General features: G+C 36.4%; 1 protein-coding gene across 50 annotated transcripts in view; it reads right to left on the bottom strand.

Moving 5' to 3' along the window:
* The window catches only part of PTPRD (protein tyrosine phosphatase receptor type D), a 2173792-nt gene that overhangs the window by 186704 nt on the left and 1973569 nt on the right, over nt 1-13519 (bottom strand). For 27 of the 50 annotated variants that reach the window (XM_072728319.1, XM_072728317.1, XM_072728336.1 and 24 more), the window contains 5 exons: nt 8027-8215; nt 6032-6049; nt 4318-4428; nt 2854-2865; nt 587-856 (listed from right to left, as the gene is read on the bottom strand). In XM_072728319.1, the coding sequence (XP_072584420.1) occupies nt 587-856; nt 2854-2865; nt 4318-4428; nt 6032-6049; nt 8027-8215 (600 nt within the window). The remainder of the gene's footprint in view (nt 1-586; nt 857-2853; nt 2866-4317; nt 4429-6031; nt 6050-8026; nt 8216-13519) is intronic. The other 23 variants (XM_072728333.1, XM_072728335.1, XM_072728349.1 and 20 more) reach the window with 3 other exon arrangements.

Raw genomic sequence — 13519 nt, 5'->3', positions numbered from 1 at the left:
AAAAATATTTGTGAAACATAGTACTTTGGTTACATTTGGTGCACTTAAAGGAACTATTTCCTGAGCACTTCATGTACAGTAGGTAAGAGATTAAGTTAAAATAGATTATAATGCCCCTTACATTTTGGTTCTTAATGATAGGCCCCATTAAAAATTTAGAACATCTCTTATTAAGCCATGTTGATTTAATTTTCTTTTGTTCATGGATTTGAGCATTTATTAATATTTACTTGTATTTTTCTATCATACACTCTCCCCAGTGTTGGATTAATATGAAACCTGTATGCATTAGTTCTATCACAATGGTTGACAGTGTCTAACATTTCTTATTCTGCCTGGTTAGTGCTCTGGCCTAGTCTATTGTTAAATGTTTTGATGATTATCATCACTTAGGCTGTCAGTCCTTTTAAGAGAGAATCTGCCTACCTAGATATGTGTACCTTATATGATACCATAGATATGTTTAGACTTTGGCACCTGAAAACTGAACCCAGATGAACTGATTCATTTTAGAATTCCAAGGGTAGACTTTGTAGGAACATTAGTCAGGAAATTTCACTTTCAGAGCAAAAACCATTGAGCATACCTTTGACAGTGATCTGTGCTATTGCTTCAATGACACCCAATGTTGACATAGCAACACAGGTGTAATTTGCTGACTGTCTTACATCATTCAGTTCCAGTACATTTCTTCCTATTGGCATATCATCTTCAGGTGTCAGATCTTCTGCCCCCAACATCCACTTCACATAAGGCATTGGTGACCCCACGGCCACACAGGTGATATTGACACTTCCACCTGGCATGATTTCATGATTAGTAGGTGGGATAGAGAATCTTGGTGGGACACGGCGAACTGGAACAAAACACAAGGGAAAATGATAAAATACACAAGGCAAGGTAAAGTGACTTGTTAAACATATGACATGCACTGTACAAACACAATTAAACGATTAAAACATGTCGTGGATTTTTCAAAAACAAAACAAAGAAAAACTGTGGATAATACAGACCATACAAGTATGGTATGTGTATACACAGAAAAAATCATTTAGTTTAGTCATTGATATCTTAGACACATTCATACAAAAGTTGATTCAGACCTACAAGGGCCCCACAAAAAAAAAAAAAAAGAAACAACAACAAAAAAAACTATCTACAAACTAACAATACACAAACGTCATGCATAAGATAAACACAAAAACATATACATGCATGCATATAGCAAAGATCCTATGCATGCATGTATATGCAGAAAAGGGGGCTGGAAGGTCATCAGCAAGTTTAAGTTGAGTATCAAAACCAACTTCAGTGCTGTGCACTTCCAGTTGATGTGAATGTATGTGTGGGACCACACTGTCACATCCCAGCCCTGGAAAACATTATCTAGAGGACACGGAAAGTGCAATTTATTTGCTTTCAGACTCAGAGTGGATGCAACCCCAAGACCTCACACTAATACTGGAATAGACACAGAAATATACACACATATCAATTTATGCTCACAGAAGAAGAAACAAAGCCAATGCCAGTAGAGATACTGGATTGAGTCATGCAAGTCATGCACACAATGAAGTCTCAAGGCCCGTGCTTAGAACAATGGGAGGATGGCTGGAATCCAAGACAGCAATGACAACAGAGGAAATAACAAGGTAACAGCACTCAACATAAAGGGAGGAGGTAAAGTATAAGTACAAGTGATTAACACAGGGATTTAAGAGATGATAGGGCTCAAAGAAGGAAGACATTAGATTAAGCTAGGTTGTCAAAGGTAAGGATTGCTAATTCAGAAAAGGAACTGGGTATTTCACATTCCAGGTTCCGTTCAGTTTGTATCTAAGGTACAACAACATAGACAATGGTAACAAAATTGGGTAAGAAGCTTTTTAGGCCTACATTCAAATGGAAGGACACTGGGTGTGAAAACATACAATGAAACATGACGTTAAGAGAAGAGGTCATATTAAAGCAACGCAACACAGAAAAAGTTACCAAGCAATATAGTTCAGTGTTCCTGCTTCAGATAATCTGCATGTTTATGAGTGCTTAATTACGCGTATCTTGGACAAGGAGAGGGTAAGAGACAGATAGGCTTCATCTTGGGCTCTTATTGGTAAAACATTAAACCAAGAGTATTTTAGCTCAAGAGGTGATCATTAGGAACATACCTTCAGTTTAGATAATAAAGTGATTTTTTTAGATTATATATAAGTTAATAAACAACCTTATAACCCCAAGAAAACGATAAGTAAATAATTCTGTCTGTAAACTTTTTGGCTGTCTTTAAGATGGGGATAAACTTCCATGATTCGAGAGTGCTCACTGTGATGGCCTCACGGGAGAATGACAGGCAGAGAAGAGAGAGCTAAGCATGCCTCCTGCAGCCAATTCACAGGTTACACAAAGCAAGCAGGAGCCACTGTAGACTCTAGGGTGTCAAAGAACATGTCAAGAAAATAGAGGGGAGTTTAGTCTTCATGCTTGGGATTAGGGGAACAACTACAAAAAGTCATTCTATGGGCAGCAGGCATCCTTGTAAGACGAAAATTAAGGTGAGGCAGGAGATGGGAAGAGTGGAGCAGGAAGGAAAGCAGGAACACTGACCAAGTTCATGGGGCCTGAGAGAGTTAAGTGTTACCAGTTACCATGCACCCAGGTACATTCTCTCCCATCATGCACCACGGTTAGATACCGCCAGCAAGCACCGAAGCCATGGCCAGGGCATTCTCTGCTACAACATACCATTAACCAAAAGAAGACCACAATGCAGCTACATTCATTTCATTTGTATTCTTTGTTATTGGTTTAATTAAGAGTTTTGTAAGGTGGGTAAAAAGTAAAAAACACACCAACCTTCTCGCAGCTCTGAGGGATGTAGGGGGTTTGATGCAGAACACAATGAAATGAGGAAAGGAGAAAAACAAGGGAAACACAGAGAGAGTAAAAAGGCCATATCAAGGCTTTCAACTGCTACTTGAACATCTTTATTTGCTCTAGTTAATCCTTCCTACCTCAGCTGAAAATGTTAGCAACACCTCACAGACTAATACGGTATGAGAAACAATAGCTAGCATCATTTTGAAATTTTTCCATTTAAGAAGGTTCACATGCCTCATGCAGCAAAGGAGGTCACCATTGTAAGAAGAAGGATCAAGGGGCTTTCTAGGAATTTGGAGAAGAAATGGTTTTCTTCATATTCTCCCACCCCATACTCCAGAGAAAGATAGGAGAGGAAAACATCCCCCCGGAAACAAAATTATCTCAAACAAAAATTTCAAAATCAAGCTAGATATTTTCTTAAGGAAACTCATCTTACTGTAACTTAAAGCCCTCATAGCCTTTAATCTATTCCCACCCCCACCCACGCCTCTTATGGTTATTTACAGACACGTAGACCAGGAATAGGAGCATTGCCATTGGACAAAAGGCTATAGGAACAAGCTTTGGGAAACTCTGGGGAAGAAGAAATACTTCTTTCTAATTGAAACTAGAGGCACAGCCATTCAGAAGCTCAAAATATAACAATTATATTACTTTATGAGAAAACATGAATGTATCCTCATAATTCATACTTGTCCCAAGGACAACTAAGGCTATTTAAAAAAAAAATACAATCAGGGTTCCATGGCAATCAAAATTTTAAACTTTGCAGAACCTTAACAACTTTTTTTTAATCTGTGTAAATATATCCGCAGACGTATGCAATACCACCTATTTATAATTTTTTTTAAAAAGTATAAAAAGAAAGGAAATACAATCATGCCTTTTGCATGGAGCACCTTTTGTTTGTTTTTGTTTGTTTGTTTGTTTGTTTGTTTGTTTGTTTTTAAGTTAGTAGCTTTATCCTTACAGCTCCGCAGCAGAGGTCTTGAAGACATAAACACCTTTATGCTTGGAGTTGCACAGAAAACCGATTAGTAGCACACCAAGCAATTATTTCAGGGTTTGATAAGGAAACAGAAGAGAAACAGCAACAGAAAAAAAAAAAAAAAAAAAAAAAAAAAAGGAGGAAAAGAAGAAAACTTCAAACAAATGCCAAGCATAGTTCAATCAATGCAGTAAGAGTTGAAATCAAGATGTAAAAATGCAAATATACTTACAAACTGCAAGCCTCAGGATAGGTTTTACCCAAAAGTTGTCCACTTTTTTAACAATAGGGTTAAGATCTTTAATCTCTATTGGCTACAGTGCTTCAGCTACTATAATTATTAGCGTATCGGCTCGGTACCTACTGACATAACAACACAGATCTTGTGGGTCTCTCAACTCCCCCTGAGCCTTAACGAAGCCGCGATGCCAGGGTTGTGTCATTCCTACCTCTGACATATAAATTGGCAGGGGCAGAGTAGCGAGTGCCCGCGCTGTTGGTGGCAACACACTCATATTTTCCTTGGTCAGATTCTTCGCTCTGTTCGATCTGAAGGGCTCCTGTATGGATATAAAATATAGTGCCAAAGAGCTGATCAGAGAAGGCTTCCTCAGCTCAGAAAGCTAAACCTCTTAACAATATGAAAAGCCCTGCAAAGCGAAGGTCCGCTCAACGTCGATTCAATCTCTCGCTAAGGTGCACAGACAGAAAATGATGCGATGAGAAAAACATATAGAGATTATTTTTTTTACATCATCAATGCTAGCATAAAGAAACAATTATCTCTTTTTCCCAAGCAAGACTTTTAGTCATAATTAACACTTTCATTTCCTAGACTATTAAAATGAAGATGGGTGAGACTGCTTCAAGGAAGTATGGCTTTTAAATCAAACAAAAGATTAATTTTTGGTTTTGTTTTGTTTTGTTCCATTTTGGTACCAAAAGTGGCGCAAAAGATAGGTACGCTCAAAAAAAAGCAGGCCGGGTTTTCAAGAAAGTCTTCCGCTGAAGAAAGGCAAAAATACGCAGCAAGTACAAAAAGGCTGCACAAAGCAAAAAATTAAAATTAGTCATTATAGATTAGGAAAATATTACTTAAAGAAACAAAACTCCCTTAAGACATGCAGAGTTTGAAGAAAAGAAAGACAGTTTGCCACGACTTACAATCATTTATTACATTTGCTGAAAAACAAAGAGCAGTTGAATTAGAAGGTTTTAAAAAAGTTAAAAAGCACGGCCTATGCCAGCGAGGAAGAGCCAACCAACCACTGCTTGAGGACCTCGAGGCAGATCCCCTAAGACACCCATCAAAATCCACCAGTGGGATTAGCAGTGTGGTGTCACAAAACCCCAAGAAAAATACAAAACAAGAATTCTAAAAGAAATGAACACCGAGTCAAAGTATGAAAAACCAGCAATATCACATACCACCAAGAATACTGAGCACCTTTTGTTTCCATAGCCAGAAGGACCGAAGATCCAAAAATCCAGAGGCGAGTAATCCAAGAAAAAAAGAAGTGGGGGGAAAAAAGCATCGCTGTCAGGTTGTAGGCGAGTGAGATCAGGTGGAAAGGGGAGTCAATCTTTGACTTTTAAGACAGTAAGAGAAAAAAGAATTGAAGAACAAAAGCAAAAACCTTTTGAAAGATAAAGACAAAAAGCAGATGTTCCAGGCTGTCTTCTGCATGTCTGCCACTGTTCTCCAGACCATCTTGGCTTTGGTCCAGAACAAGAACAGCTAAGGAAGAAAAAAAATGATCTTTTTTTTTTCTCCAGTTGGACAAAAAAAAAGGAAAAAGAAGAAAAAAAAAAGAAAAAAAGGAAAAAAGGAAGAAGAAGAAGAAAAGGAAAAAAAGAGGGACAGATGGTACGCTGTGACTGGTCTGTGGTCTAGAGACCCGGATATGCTTTCTTTGAAGCATATCACAACTTAAATAATCATTTCCAGAAAGAAAGAAACGAACAAAACAAAGAGAAAAGAAAAAGAAAAGGAAAACTCACAATATGAGAGTCACCGATCATAACCAAACGGTACAAAGGGAAAAAATAAAGTTGATGGACATATTATTGGAATGATTTTGAAAACAGGACAAAGATGGGAGTGATGAGAGGACAGAAAGAATGAGCAAGATCATTCTGTGAACGTTAGTTCAGCACTCTTACCTCTTATTGGTGTACCACCTGGGTGGATAATATGAATGCAAATAAGATTAGAAAGAAGAAGCATTAGTACGAGAAGGAGGAGGCTAGGGCTGGGGAGAAGAATTAAATTAGATTTACAGAATTAAATAAGGTCTTAAAAGAAACTTGAATTACTATACTGGTAAAACAGGAATATATTAAAAAGTATTATTAGATTATAAAAGCAAGTTGCATTATACCACCGAGGGCAAAGACCACAACAGGCATCGTTGCCTTTCTCAGAGAAGCAACTGAGTTCTTAGGTCTGGGGTCACATAGGGTTAGAATTATATCTTAGATGCCTCATATTCTTAAAAAAAGGAAATAAAAATTAAACAATACTTTTGAAAGACATAGTTTAGGGAAAATACTGACTAATCTATTTAAGTATATATATAGATACACATATATATATACTGTTATAGGAAATACTAATAACTAACTAGAAACAAACACTGTTGATTGGATATCTTATGCTTCTCACTATGCTATATTTGTGTGACATATATATAACTTGTGTACTATTTTATTTTCTATACAGTGTTTTTACAATACTAGTTCTGTGGATGTGTGCCTGTGCGCGCCACTATCGAGATCTGGTGTCTACACTGACAGTTAGTAAAATGCATGCCATGCATTTTATTAATAATAAAAATAATAATAATAATATTCTGGATATGGAAATTAGTGGGGGTGAAGTGCGCTTCAGAACTAAGCACTTACCAATAGATTCTGGAGATTTAAATACGGAGAGAAGAAAGACAGCATAAAAATATTATTATATTCCTTATAATTTGGTACAAATTTTTCAGAGTTAAAGCTTTATATACTAAATCATCTATGTTACATGTGAATAATTAATTCTTTATTTACAGTAACAGAATGCTAATCTACACAATTCCGCTGACAACAAGCAAAAGAGGCAGTTAACAAGACGCTTTAACATCACAGGACAGGTCAAAAGCTGAGAGTTCTGGGAAGACAGGCAGTTAAGTTAAACAACTTAGAATTCTATATCAATATTACTCCCCACGTCAAAGTAAACAGCTTATTACTACATGTCCCAGTGAAATCACCTAGGGACGGCTCTAAAATTTAAGAAATTTAGAATTATCTATATTTTTAATCTAAAGAGAGCAGAGGAATGAAATTGGGATGGGGATGGGGGGTGGGGGACAAAAGGGCAGCAGGGGGAGAGAGGAGGAAGAAGCAAGAGCTGGAGTCTACACCAAAAGCAGACTTCTGTAGATCCAGTCACTGGAGGGTTCAAAACTCTTTAGTGTGGGTGCACACTACTGTGGCTTATGTGTAGAAAAGTCTCACTCACAATATGATAATAATAAAATTAATAAAAATCCCCTCCTTTCATTGGTACTTGGTAAAGGACTTTTGAAAAATACATCTGGTTACTCAGGAGATAACATTTCTGTGGTTTATGTATTAGTGAGAAGAAAGCAGATGTGACCAAACTTACTAATCTTTGGCACTTTGATGAGTTCAAATGCAGAAAAGACAGAGAAAACACACTTTAATAAAACTGAATCATTTTAGTGTTTAATATGAATCTTTTGGTTTCTAATGGATACAACCATTGGAGCTCCTTGCCAGTTCTGAATGAAGTCCAATGTTGAAATAAATTTGTTTCAAAAGAAAACAGAAAGAAGAAAGAAAGAGGAGAAAATGGATCCATCAAATACTGCAGAAAAGCAGTAAATTAAAAAAAATTATCAAAAATACAGTCACAGCAGTGAGCAATGTGGATTAAACAGAAGCTGCAAAACACAGAGAGAAGACAGACTCTGAAACAGGCTATGACATCACAAACATGGACAACACATTAAATAACAGAGAAAGAGAAGAGGGAGAAAAATCAATACCTAAAAATTAAAATAAAATAAAATTAAAGTTAAAATAAAGAGAGAGAAAGCTAAAAAAAAAATTCTCTAAAAGTTAGTAGAAACAGTAACAAGACCCTACCTGATCGTAACTGCTTAATACGGCCATTGTTGTTGCTTGTATCGACGGGTAAGAAATCTTTAAACCAAGTTATTTCTGGATCCGGATTCCCACTGGCTGCACAAAGCATGGTGGCAGTGCGTGTACGCTCAACCACCTTCAACTGTGGGCCCATGTCAATGGTAGGGAAGCCCCTGGGAATTTGATCCTCTGCAAGACAAAAGGTGATACAAATATCTTGTTAACAAGTCAGAAACCCAAGATTTAAGAGCCATTACTCATTAATCTTTCCCCTTACTTTGCTCAGCATTTCTTGGGAAGCTAATGCAGACCTGGCAACGTTGCACTAACAGATTAGGTTATAGTCACAATATTGTTCCTCATCTCACTGTCTGTGTAAGACACCAACCTAACGAAGAACTTTAGACACGTGTGCTAAAAACCACAATGAAAAAAAAATACATCTAGTTCTCTGGGATGATGGAGGGGGAAAAAATTACAGAATGTGTGCCTGTGGAGGTCAGTGAGTACCAACGGAGGCTCTGAAGTGGGCCTTTAAGAACAAGTGGAAGTATATTCCTCTGAGTTAAAGAGTATTTTCCTCTATTCTAAAGGTCTATACCATTTTCCCTCACTAGGAGTTGAAATTCCTAAATTTTGAATCCTCAACTCACCCAAAGTTCACTTCTCCCTATCCTCCAAAAAAATTATCCCAGATATTAGATCTTGTAAAATTAAAGTCTTCTTAAATCCCCTAAGCATGATGATTGATCCACATTAGTAACCTGCATTATCAGCTCTTCCAGCCAGCATTAGGAAGGTGTATTCTATCTTGAAGAAATTTTGAATTTGAAGGAATTTTAGTTATATGGGTGATGATTATCCAAATTAGAACTTGACTGTTCAAAAACCATTATGAAACATTTTGAATTCTCATTGGTCTTGCATTAATTTAATCAACCTTCCTTCATGACCTCTGTTTAATTTTCATAAGCCACCAATTCCAAAATTACTTAAAAGCATACACACTGGTGGAAAAAAATAGGAATCATCACATGTGGCACCTCACTTTTCTTTGGATGTTGCCTGCAATTTCTGGCATGATCCTATGAATCCTGCTGAAGTCTGGGTTATAATTTCTAGGGAAAAGGCTCCATCTGACATTTCCACTGTGTAGTCAGTCAAATCTATGTGTTCTCTACTGCCTCCTCTCTATCATTACAGATAAGTGCCATCTCCTAAATCTAGGTAGCAAAATCCTTTTAAATCAGGCCCCATTTTTCTCAGCTTCTCATGGATTATATTCCCCATAGGAAAGTTTCTTCTGATCACATTGTAATTCTTACCATTCCCCAGACAAATCATGTCCACTAGGTATTCCATCTCTGAAAAGCCATACAGTCAAAATCACCTTCTTTGTAAGAAAAATCCTCTCAAATATATTTAATATTTTCCTCCTCAGAGTACTAGGATAGTAACTAAAATCCATTTTCTTGTACTTAGTATCAACAGCTTATCTTCCTATACCATGAGTTCCTCCATGTCTCATTTATATCCCTTGCCATCAAACTAATCTGGAGTACTTGATTTTTTTTTTTTTTTTTTGAGAGGAGAAAAAAAAAAAAAAAAAGAAACAGAGAAAGGGAGAGGTTCTACTCCTGGAGCCTGATGTGGGGCTCAATCTTACAACTCTGAGATCATGACCTGAGCCAAAATCAAAAGTCAGACCCTAACCGACTGAGCCACGCAGGGGCCCTTGGATTACTCAACTTTGAAGAGAACCTTCAGTGATTTCCAAGCCCAAATATAAATATATCCTAATGACAAGCCCAAATATAAATATATCCTAGTGATTAAAAAATGAAAAACTTTTTTTCTTCTAGTACATATAGTAGAAAACTACTTCTGGTAGAGAGTTGACCTTAGGAATAGTTCAGAACTACAGATAGAGAGAGATTTTGAATGTGAACAATGAATGAATGTCAAAATATTACCAAAGAATAAAATTCCCAATAAAGGGAAGTTTTCCCTCAACAACTCCAGATTATTGTAAGAGAAAATGGGAAGTTCTCCCTCAACGACTCCATGTTATTGTAAGAGAACAGGGAAAAGTGTGGATTCTGGCTCTCCTGTAGGGATATTTATGAAATAGAAGCTGCTAAGGCAAGTTGGGTTTGACATCTCAATTCACTAGATAATATTTTCCTCTCCCACCAGCTAGTTTCAGCTGGAGACAAAAAAATAAATAAATAATAAAAATAATATATATATAATAGTTCACTTCAATGAGTTACAATTTACTTAACTTGAAAGATATGATTGTATTAAGGAAGGAGGAACCCATTCTGTTTATCTGAATGCTCACACATGATCAGCCAAGCAGTAGTCTATGGTGGACAAGTGCCAGAAACAATAGTTAAGAATGAAATTTCAAAGTGATTTTTCTGGGCTCCAAGTTGGAAAGTTAAAAGTTACAAATGGAATAGAATATTTTGCAAATTAGGCTAATTTTGATAATCTGCTCCATTTGAATTTCATCAGGCTGATCTTTATGACTTAAAGGGTTTCGTCATTATGATATATTTACATCTACAGCATTGTTCTAGTGTTACTTGAAAAACATAAGCAGAAAGATCAATAGCCATCGTTTCATACACATATGAAACATCTCACTTGGCCACTATTGACACAAATGCTTCAAAGGAAAAAAATAATTCACCTCAAGTGCTTCAAAGCCAACTACACTGGCTTAGAAGTGAGGTTTTTAAAAAGCTCTTTGATTTTGTTGCTGTTTTCCATATTTAAAGCCACCAACTTAGGTTAATAAAAAATCACCTTGAGATTCCTAAACTGGTTCAGTATTTCCTAAAGCATTGTATCTAGCCCCAGGCATTTGAATACTAGTTACATTAGCATGCATGAACATTGACCTACTAGTCATTACTTTTCTTCTACAGTGTCAACTCTCTGAAGAACCAAGCCAATACTCTGTACCAAGTGGCAAGTGTCAAAGACTTAAGATTGTTGAGCCACTTACTAGAGGCTCTTACTAAAGAAATCTAGAATTAATAACCATTTATAAGAAATGAAGTCCTCACCTTGGGGAAAGCTGACAAAATTGACTTGTGCCCTCCTAAAAGCAGTCTAATACATTTGCATGACCTTTCTTTTCCTTCTTGGCTCATAAAGAACACTCCAGAGCCCCCTTTTCATATACACAAGTGCACAACAAAGATAATCTTTCTTGCATACTAATCGGACAGTGGATGTAAAGAGTGCTCCTTTCTTATTTTTAATAAGGGTAATTAAATTCTATCCATCCCCCCTTTGCACAGAATCTCTTTGAATGTACTTTCTTCATTAAATTTTCATGAGAAACATCACAATGTAACAGATTCAAATAGCCAGAACTCTTACACGTTGACAGTTGTGGCTTGTTTCCAATTTGACTGTCAGGTATTTGGCAATAAAACTCAGTATTCAACATAAAACGAACTGTAGAAATAATGAAATTTCTAATTGGAATGCTTATCTCAGTGGGTGTAGTTTAGAAGATGTTAATTGCTTTTTTTTCCACCTTCTGCATTTATTAGTGATTTATATAAAACTGCCTTGGCCATTTGATAACATCAATTTTGACAGCTCATCAAATGTATACTACCAGGAACTTGGGGGGGGGGGGGGGCGGGGCGGGAATCGATACCTTTTATATCTTAACCACATAAACTTTTACAGGAAAAAAAAAGCAGCTATCAAAAATTAACAAATTGTCAATATGTTAGCAGCTTTAAACTTTTACATGAGGTGAAAAGAAAAACATTTTGTCCTATTCATTAATGTGCTCATTAAGCTTTAAAGTGCCTTACTTATCACTGTTCCATATTAATATTCAATCATGCAGAATTAGCTCTTAATTCATCAACAATTTAAATCAGACTTGACCTTCACAAAGCCATTTGGTCTGTCATTTTGAGAGGCCATTAAAGGGCAGATTACTACATACTTGTGCTTAGCGAATCATGGAAGCCGTACATATTTTGTTTGGAATGGCAGCTATAATAGACCTGGAAATATAGCCATTCTTTGAATCTGTTTGGTGTCTTAATGAAATAATGCTGATATGAAACTTATAGTTCCATTAAGGAAACAGAAATATGAACATCAGCATTTTCCAGAGTTGAACTTCCCATTTGTGCAGAACTTGTGTTAATAACCCCTGACCCACCCAGGACCTGAATGGAATGTAGGGAGAAATAGTCTGATACTGTTTTGTAGGGAGTCATGCTTTAGATATTTGTGAATGATTAAATAAAAGCTTTTGCATAATTTGCTCACTTAAACGACTTTCATTGTTCATCCATAAACAGTTTTAATGATGTTTTTACTTGCACTCCAATTCCGCAAACACTGAACCTCTCTTATTTGATAGGAAACCACAAAACTAAATTGCCTGCTAAGACCATAGCCTCTTTCCAAGGTGGCCCAAGCAGTTCATCTTGCCAAATCTTGCGGAGACTCTGAATGAATTTAAATAGACAAGTGCTTTGACTCTGGTTCCAAATGACTTAAAGAAGTTTTCAGTGAAGGACTGTTTGCCATGTTGCTACATTTCCAATTTATCATGTCAATTACATCAACAGTACGCTTTTACAAAAGCAGTATTAAAATATTTGGCAAATACACTTGATCATTTGGATATTGTGGACAATGTAGAGGTTCTGATGAGAATGGTAGTGCAATAAAGCCAAATCAAAATCTGGAGGAAGAGATAAGTAGTTTTTGTCTTAGAGAATTCAACCCAACAAATAATTTACAGTAGCTCCTTGTTAGAAGCCCTCAACTGGCGTTATCAATAACTCTTAATAAGTCAATGAGTATGCTTGAACTCATAAGCTCATGGAGGGCAGGGCTCTATGTTATTTCCTTTATAACCATGACAGTGCACAATAAATATTTAACCATGACAGTGTATAATAAACATTTGCACATACACATGTTTAGGAAATTGTGGCAAAAATTTCAATACTCACTCATATAGCATCTCTGCATTCCTACTGGTTTTATTTAGTGCCATTCATTTAAACAGCTAATCATTCTTTGTTTTGGGGCTATACATGTGGCCTCCCCAATTTGGTTACTGTCTAAGAAACATAAAACTATCCTATAATTTCTATTTTTTACAGTGTCTTAAATAATATGACACAGACTCGCAAAAATAGCTTATTTAAATCTTATTTAATTAACAAACAATTTCCATGGGTTAAGATGTGTAATTCAGGCTTGGTTCTTTTTACAAATTTAATGCAGTTGCTGCACTGGGAACACACAATCCAGTGCCTGCTTTATCTAATTGTATAGAAAGGCTCCCTCCATATACTGTTTGTACATTCCTACAAGCCAAAACTGCAACCACATAACAAAAACACTATTTGCAAACACAATGAAACTCAAAAGAATACAACAGAATATGTATCTATGCTCTGTTATCTCATCTTTAGAAAAACGAAATTACTG

This window comes from Vulpes vulpes, chromosome 12, assembly GCF_048418805.1.
Source record: "Vulpes vulpes isolate BD-2025 chromosome 12, VulVul3, whole genome shotgun sequence".
NCBI classification, from domain to species: Eukaryota; Metazoa; Chordata; class Mammalia; order Carnivora; family Canidae; genus Vulpes; species Vulpes vulpes.
Note: the sequence above shows the minus strand (reverse complement) of the source record. Positions and strands in the feature narration are given on the sequence as shown.